Source organism: Sciurus carolinensis, chromosome 2 (assembly GCF_902686445.1).
Source record: "Sciurus carolinensis chromosome 2, mSciCar1.2, whole genome shotgun sequence".
Lineage (NCBI taxonomy): Eukaryota > Metazoa > Chordata > Mammalia > Rodentia > Sciuridae > Sciurus > Sciurus carolinensis.
Genome location: NC_062214.1, coordinates 174,101,469 through 174,109,878, shown reverse-complemented (window position 1 = coordinate 174,109,878; position 8,410 = coordinate 174,101,469). Strand labels below are relative to the sequence as shown.

General features: G+C 40.2%; 1 protein-coding gene across 18 annotated transcripts in view; it reads right to left on the bottom strand.

Moving 5' to 3' along the window:
* Positions 1–8,410, bottom strand: part of Ttll5 (tubulin tyrosine ligase like 5) — a 266,244-nt gene that overhangs the window by 2,606 nt on the left and 255,228 nt on the right. For 16 of the 18 annotated variants that reach the window (XR_007107155.1, XM_047540831.1, XM_047540818.1 and 13 more), the window contains one exon: positions 1,216–1,847. The exons of the other annotated variants lie outside the window; for them this stretch is intronic. Coding sequence is in view for 14 of the 16 variants with exons in the window: in XM_047540818.1 (XP_047396774.1) it covers positions 1,825–1,847 (23 nt within the window). In the remaining 2 variants the exon portion in view is untranslated. Of the gene's footprint in view, positions 1–1,215; positions 1,848–8,410 lie in introns of those variants that run through there. 18 annotated transcript variants of the gene reach the window in all.

Here is an 8,410-nt window from a genome sequence, read left to right as displayed (position 1 = left end):
ATGTTAGAGTGCTACTCCTGCATTAAGCGGCTGATACGAATATGGGCAGGGGTCTGAACTCCAGCCCCGCCTTTCTACATTGTCACTTAGAGGCACTGCAGACACTTGGATCAATGTCTCCAAAAATACAAGCTGATTTTGGGGAAGGGTAGAGTGATATTGAAAATGACACCTCTATTGGAGGAAGGCTTCAGTAATCCGATTTGTTACCAAGACAAGTCCAGAACCAATAAAAACGAGAGCACTTAGGTATAGGAGGGAGAGCTCAGGAGGCTGGTCTTAGCACCTGGTCAGCACACAGCAAATGAAGAAAGATATTAACTTGAGGATTTAAGTCTGATTAGTTACCTAGGCAATTCCAAGCGTTATTGTTGCTCTGAGAGTTCTTTTATTAGACTCATACCCTCTTACCCCTTTCCGCAAGATTCATTTGGTGAGTTTCTCCAAACCCCTTATTTCTCAGCTCTATGCATCAGCAGAGGATTATGGAGGGAGGAATTCTAATTTGTCTCTTAACCAACTCACAACCAAGTGAGCACAATCAGGATGGTTCTCGAACCATCATCCAGGAGTCCCAGGAACATGTGGAATGAGACCTCAACCTTCATAAGTACAGTGCTTCAATGTGCCCAAGCCTGTTTTTAGTCACTGAGAAGGCAGTAAAGTCCCTTTTAATCTCTGTATGTCACTTTTCTCTTTGGATTTCAATGCTGAGTCTATAGGACCTTGCAGAAGCCCCAGATTCTGGATTCTCCCCAGCAGTTCCCCAGGACAGTGAGGTCAAGGCTCCATGGGCTCTGTGGCCCAGCCCTCAGCCTTTTCTCCAGCAGAAGCCAGAGCGAGGACCTAGGGAGTAAGCAGGACATTAGAGGGTCAAATGCAAACGGCTCAGGGCTGAGCTGCACCACTGATGTGGACTTTCAGGGAGGTGATGGGCAACTGAACAGTCACACACCACTGGAGGACCACAAGGGCGAGCCTCCTGCTGCAGGCGACTGTGGAGAATCTACAGACCAGCTCCCCAGGTGCAGGAGCTGCCCTCGGGGAACAGCCTGGACCCAACATCTGCAGAAACACAATTTCTTGAAAGTTGACATTTCCAACATGAAGTTGAAAAAATTGTCCAGCAATGGAATAAAATGAAAAGTTGGTTCTATTTCAATCTTGATTGTGAATACTGGTTGTTGGGGATTAGTAAATAAAAAAAAAAGAAAATAAAAATAGAATTAATTTATTAATCTTAGAAATCAGTAATTCCAAAGGGTGCCTTTACCCTGGCTCATGTAAACAGCGCGCCAACTAGCTTCCACGCTCTGGGAAAATGGTGATGTGCGCTCCCTTCCCCCAGGCCCTCGAAAAGAGCAGAACAACTCTGGTAGATGATTATATTGGAGTTTTAAGCTTGTACAAAGAAAACAGAGCTAATACTGCAATCTGGAAAAGAAGAGGAAGCGAGATCCAAATAGCCAAAGAGCCTCTTTTATATCATCTCTGTGCGGCAGCAGGAAAGGGACAGAGGAGACCTGAGTAGGCTGGGGAGGGGGTGAAGGGAAGGTGAAGATACACGTGTGCTCGGACGAATAGAGACTGCATCAGTTGGATGTCCCCACTGCCAAGTTCCACCCAAACCCAGAGGTTCTGTTCTGTCGTCCCAGCGTCTGGCTTGGCTGATGGCAACCATCTACTGCTACTTCTGCTTGAAGGCCTTGGGGACTCTGAGGCAGCAAAAAAATACTATGGACCCCTGGCAGCACTGGCGGATGCTTCACCCTCAGCCACGTGCCCAGGAGCAGTGGGCAGGTTCTTCCTCTGTGCTTCCGTGGTTCATCTGTTAGTGTGAGCAGGATCTGGAAAGAGAATGTCAACCACTGAGTGACGGAGGGAGAGAGCAGTTTTACATCTTCATAGCAATGGGTGGCTTACTTATTGTCACTGAAGAAAGAAGAAGTGCTGGCCTCAATAAGTGAAGTTCCCTGGAAGAATAAAACTTAAAACACTTTTGCTGGAAACCTTCCTAAAATGTCTGTGTTTTGCTGCTGCTGCTGCTTTGTTGGTAGTTTTCTTGGCTTTGTGTTTCTCATTCTCTTGGATAAAAACTGTATTTTAGTTTATCCATCTATTTATTTTTAAGAGTCCATGGGGTGGGGGTTGTAGCTCAGTGGTAGAGTGCTTGCCTAGCACTGGCTTCGATTCTTAGCACCACATAAGAAAATAAATAAAGATATTGTGTCCATTTACTACTACAAAAAACAAAACAACAAAAAAAGAGTCCAGGCCTAATTATGTTGTCCATGCTGGTCTAGAACCTGCTGGGCTCAAGCGATCCTCCTGCCTCAGCCTCCCAAGTAGCTGGGTCAAAGGAGCTTACCACCAGACCCATAACCTGGGCAACACAATCCATCAGTAAATAAACCCTCTTGATTTTCAAATATGTTTCTCTTTTCTAGAATCTCAGTCAGCATTAGCATTTGGAACTACATGGAAAAATGGTTCCATGTATGCTTTTGAGATATTCTAAATTTCCCCTCAATGTTAGGCTGTCAGATGATACTTTGTTGTTCCACTCCGGTCCCTATGTCCCCGAATGTACCCACCACCGAGTTTTAGGAAAGGAATATTGCTCCCCCACATCCCTGCTGGACCCTCTCTGTTCTTTCCCATTCCCACTATCCTTCCCGTATGTTTTAAAAAAAATGTTTGATTACCACATATATTTGTGTCTCTAGGTTTTAGTGAGTTTGGGTTTTAGCACTTCTGTGACTCTTTACATGTGGCCCAGTGAGCCACTGGGAAAACATCTTTGGGTGCATAGAAGGAGAGGAATTTCAGGGTCATAAATAGTTGCTTCTTCACGACAGTTCACACTCTCTGGGACAGGGGATGAGCTTCCCCCACTTCTCTGAGAAATGGCCCTGCCTCAATATAAATGTTTTGGTCACTCAAATGAGTTTCCATATTGTACTGCGTTTAGCTGTTTTCCTGCTAGGAACGAGGCTGAGCATCTTTTCAAGTGTCTACCATGCATACATGTTTCCTCTGTGACATGCCTGCATGTGCCTTTTGCTTATTTTCCTATTGAGTTGTTATTGCTTTTTAAAAAACAGCTTTATTGAGAGAATTCACATATCATAAAATGTGCTTACTTAATGTGTACAATTCAACAGCTTCTGCCATACTTTAGAGTTGTACCTTCATCACAGGTTTAGAACATCTCTTTACCCTCGAAGAAACCCGGATCTCTCAGCCATCACCCCCTGTACTTCTCATGCCCCAGACCTAGGTAACCACTTATCTACTTTCTGTCTGTGTAGAATTTGCCTATTCTGGACATTTTATATAAATGGAATCATACGACATACAGTTCTTTGTAACTACCAGCTTTCTCTTCTCCTAATATTTTTTTTTTTTTTTTTTTTTTTGGTACCAGGGTTTGAACACAGGGGCACTTAACCACTGAGCCACATCCCCAGCCCTTTCTATTTTTTATTTATTGACAGGGTCTCGCTAAGTTGCTTAGGGCCTCGTTAAGCTGAAGCTGGCTTTGAACTTGAGATCTTCCTGCCATAGCCTCCTGAGCTGCTGGGAATACAGGTGTACATCAACATGCCTAGCTTGCATATGTTTTAAAGGGGCTCCACACTTTAATAAACATTCATACTCTATTCCTTTTTATGGTTGAATAATATTCTGTTGTGCATATATGCTACATTTTATGTATCCATTCATCAGTTATGGGTTGTTTCTACCTCTTACCTATTATTAATTATGCTGCTACACTTATGTTCAAGTTTTTGTTTGAACATGTTTTCATTTCTTTTGAGTATAGGTCTAGGAGTGAAACTAATTGCTGGCTGGGTCTATGTTTAACTATCTGAAGAAATGCTGAACTTTTCAAAAGCACCATTTTATATCTCTGATATTTGTTATCGTCTCTTTTTGATTATGGTCATCCTAGCCGGTGTGAAGTGTATCCTGCTGTGGTTTTGATCTGCATTTCCCCAGTGGCTAATGATATTGAGAATCTTTTCATGTGCTTACTGGCATCGTATGTCTTCTTTGGATAAACATCTGTTCAGATCCTTTACTATTTAAAAAACTGAGTTGTCTTTTGTTATTGAATTGTGCAAGTACTCTAATGTCATGCATTCATGATTGTCACATACATGATTTGTACCTATTTTCTCCCATTCTGTTGTTGTTTCACTTCCTTTGAAGCACAGACTTAAACTTTTGATGATGACTGGTTTGTCTTTTTTATTCTGTTGACAATGCTTCATTTGAGGGGGAGGTACTGGGGATTGAACTCAGGGGCACTCGACCACTGAGCCACATCCCCAGCCCTATCTTGTATTTTATTTGGAGACAGGTTCTGACTGAGTTGCTTAGCACCTCACTTTTGCTGAGGCTGGCTTTGAACTTCAGATCCTTCTGCCTCAGCCTCCCCAGGTGCTGGGATTACAGGCCTGCACCTGGCTTGACAAGGCTTTCGATACCATCTCTAAGAACCTCCTTATTGACTCGCAGGGGTTCTTTGCTTAATATCTGTACTGATCTTTTGGTTCTATGTCTCTTCATTCTCTTTACAGTATTTTCAAAATATTGTTTTATGATTTATTAATTTGTAAGGCAAGTCCTACTCAGATTGTATTTAAATATATACTTAACAAGCAGTCTCTTCAGAAGACATTTTTTTGTGTGTGTAATACTGGGATTGAACCCAGGGAGGCTCTACCCTCAAGCTACATACTGAGCCCATTTAACATATTTTTAAAATTTTGAGACTGCGTCTTGTTAAGTTGCTCAGGCTGGCCCTGAACCTGTGATCCTCCTGCTCTAAATTTCCGGGATTATAGGCATGTGCCACTGTGCTGGGCTAGAAAATGATATTAAAAAAAATGTTTAGACTTTTGTACAATCTGGACATTACAATAAACCTAGGATGGTCACTTAAAAAAACATTTTTTAAAATATAAAATTTCAAATATACACATAGAAGAGAGAAGAGCATAATACATTTCCATGTTCCCATCCAGCTCTGAGGGTCTTGATCTGCTTAGACTGGCCTCCAGCTGTGAGCCTCTCCTGGCCTTTGGTGGAGGGCCCACCTTTGCAACTGGCTAACATTCTACCCTTTTTGTTTCATCATTCTCTTTACATTGTTTTCTGGAGCAATTTCAAAGCAGATGCAAGATCATATATTATTAAATATTTCAGAATGTGACCTGAAGGGATACAGACTTAAGGGGAAAAATCCACAATATCTTTGTGGTATCTTAGATGGTCTTAATTTTAATGAAGTTGAATTTGTCAATTTTTACCTTTATCGTCTGCACTTTCGGGGTATAATTTAAAAAATACTTTCATTATACTGTGGTAATAAAGATTCTGTACTATAATGTCTTCTAAAAGATTTATACTTTTGCTTTTTCACACACTTAAGTCTTTAATCCAACCTGAGATTATATATACTGTGTAAAGCACAGGACTAATTTCACTTTTCCTATATAATTACTAATTGTCCTAACATTATTCACTGAAAAATCTGTCTGTTCCTCCTTTAACTGTAACACCTCTCAGTCACATATTGCTTCCATTTAGGAGATTAGATTTAGATTTCTATTTTATGCCAACATCACACTCCCTTAAGTATTTTAGCTTGACAATTCTTTTTTAAAGAATTTTAGATTTTTTATTAGTTCATTTTATATATAATATTACAGTTCATTTTGATATTATTATACAAGCACAGAATATAATTTGCTCTAATTCCATCCCCATTACTTCCCTTTTCCCTCCCCTCCTCCTTGTTCCCTTTCCTCTACTTTATTTTCTATTTATTTATAGTTTTTAAAGAAGACAGTAGTTCTTCCTACTGTCTTTCCTATTCCCATCCCCACTCCTTTCCCATCATTCCCCTTGGTCTAATCCATGAACTTCAATTCTTCCCCTCTCCCCTTGTTGTGTGTTAGCATCCACATATCAAAGAGAACATTTGACCTTTGGTTTTTTGGGACTAGCTTATTTCACTTAGCATGATAGTCTCCAGTTCCATCCACTTACCGACAAAAGTCATAATAAAGTCATTCTTTTTTATGGCTAATATTCTGTTGTGTATATGTACCACATTTTCTTTAGCCATTCATCTATGGAACCTAGGCTGGTTCCATAGCTTGGCTATTGTGAATTGAGCTGCTATAAACATTGATGTGGCTGCGTCACTGTAGTGTGCTGATTTTAAGTCCTTTGGGTATAAACCAAGGAGTGGGATAACTGGATTAAATAGTGGGTCCATTCCAAGTTTTCTGAGGAATCTCCACACTGCTTTCCAGAGTGGCTGCACCAATTTGCAGTCCTACCAGCCATGTACGAGTGTGCCTTTTCCCCACATCCTCACCAGCACTTATTGTTGCTTGTATTCTGGATAGGTGCCATTCTGATTCTTCTCATTCAGTTAGGGCAAGTCACATATATCACCCTACTTCCATATAAATTTTAGAATCACTCTGTCAATTTCAAAAAAAACAACTAATAGTCTCCGGAAACTAGGTCACTTTGGGAAATAGCTACTCTATTCATTTTAGCGGTTGTATAAACCATGTAAAGTTGAGGTCAGCATCTTTACCCTTCCATTGTACAATACCACGTGAGACTACTTAACTCTGGTCATTCCTCCTCCGGATTTTCATGGCATTATTTGGATGATTATACTTCCTCATTCTTCTAATCCATGAGAACGTTATCATCATTTTATTGTCCATATCTTCCCACATTCTTTGCTCGTACTTCCGTCTGCATCAGACCTTTCTTCTGGTATCACTGTTTTCTAACTGAGATATGCTCTTCAGACTCAGCTTTGGTGACGGCCTACTGGTGGCAAATTCCTTTGAACCTTATATGTTACAAAATATATTTCATCCTCACTCCTGAAGGGTATTTCTGCTACAAACACAGTTCTGGTTTGGTAATGACACATGCCATGACATTTTCCTTTCTACTCTTGCTCTTGTGAAGTTAGCTGTCAATCAGAGGCAAACCCCTTGCGGATCCTCCTGCTTTCTCTATCTGCTCTGACATAATTTGGCTTTAGTGTTCTAAAGTTCCAGGATGATGTGTCTGAGTGTGGATTTTTGTGATTCACTGCAATAAGTATGTTTTGGGAAGTTTTTAGTCATTATCTTTTCAAATATTGCCCCTTTCCCATCTTTTCTTTCCAGAACTCCAATTAGATAGAAATTGGGCCTCAATTGGTTTTTTGCCTCCCCGTCAGATTGTGTTACACTTTCTTTAATTATATTTTTGAGTTTGTTAAATCTCTCTTCAGCTGAGTCTAATCTGCAGTTAGGTCCATCAACTATAATAATTATTGTATTTTTCAATTCTGAAAGTTACTTAGTTTTTTAAAAAATATGCATGGTCATAATCTTAATCTCTTAGTTTTACTCATATTTGTATTATAATTTCTCTAGTACATGATAAAATTAATTTTGCATTATTTGATAATTTTAGTATCTTAGTCTTTGCAAGTTCAATATTGTTATCTGTCATTTCTGCTGACTCATGAGTGTTATTTCCTTATTTGTTTTGTGATCTTAGAAGTATAACCTCACATTCCTTAGAACCTGTGGGAATTATGTGACGTTTGGGTTGAAGGATTCCTCCAGATAAAATATGCATTTGATTCTACTAGATGCCTGGGTCTCCTGTTATCTTGGGACCACCTTAAACTAAAATTTTAGTCTGAAGTGTTTCAGGATATCTAGAGAACATGAATTCATACCCCAGGCTACATGAAGGCCAACCTGTGGTTACAAATTATCACAGGTGGGTCTCCTAATCTCTCCACTGGGCACCAAGGTTCAAGACAGGTTAAGGTTATTTTCTTATAGTAAAATGGGGTGAAAGGGAGGCTTCATTCCTAGTTGACTTTTATGTGAAGATGGTAGCCCAGCCTTTGGGAGCCTAGCCTTAGGTGAGGGGTCTCCCATTTGACTCCACACATTGGGTTTATCTGCTGTTCCTCACACCCTGTGGTAATTCTGGTCCAGAGTCACTTCCATCCCCTCCCTTGCCTGATAATTCAGTGATGGGGCTTATAAGAGAAAAAACAAATATAAAACAATGTCTCACATACAGCCTTTCTCCCATGGTGGCCTCCAAGGCCATGATGGTAGACTGGTGTGTGTGCCTTCTCTCTCTCTCTCTCTCTCTCTTTCTCTTTGTAGGTCTTCAAAATACCAGGCACTGAAGTTACCCATCTTCTTCATTTTTTCCTTACAAGCCCTACCTGGAAATTCATTCATTCTTTTGTTTTTGGTCAGATGTATATGAATACTAGTCTTTGATAAGCTGAGTTGTATTTATCAAATATATGGAATTACATCTTATTACATTAGTTCTAAAGTCAACAAGC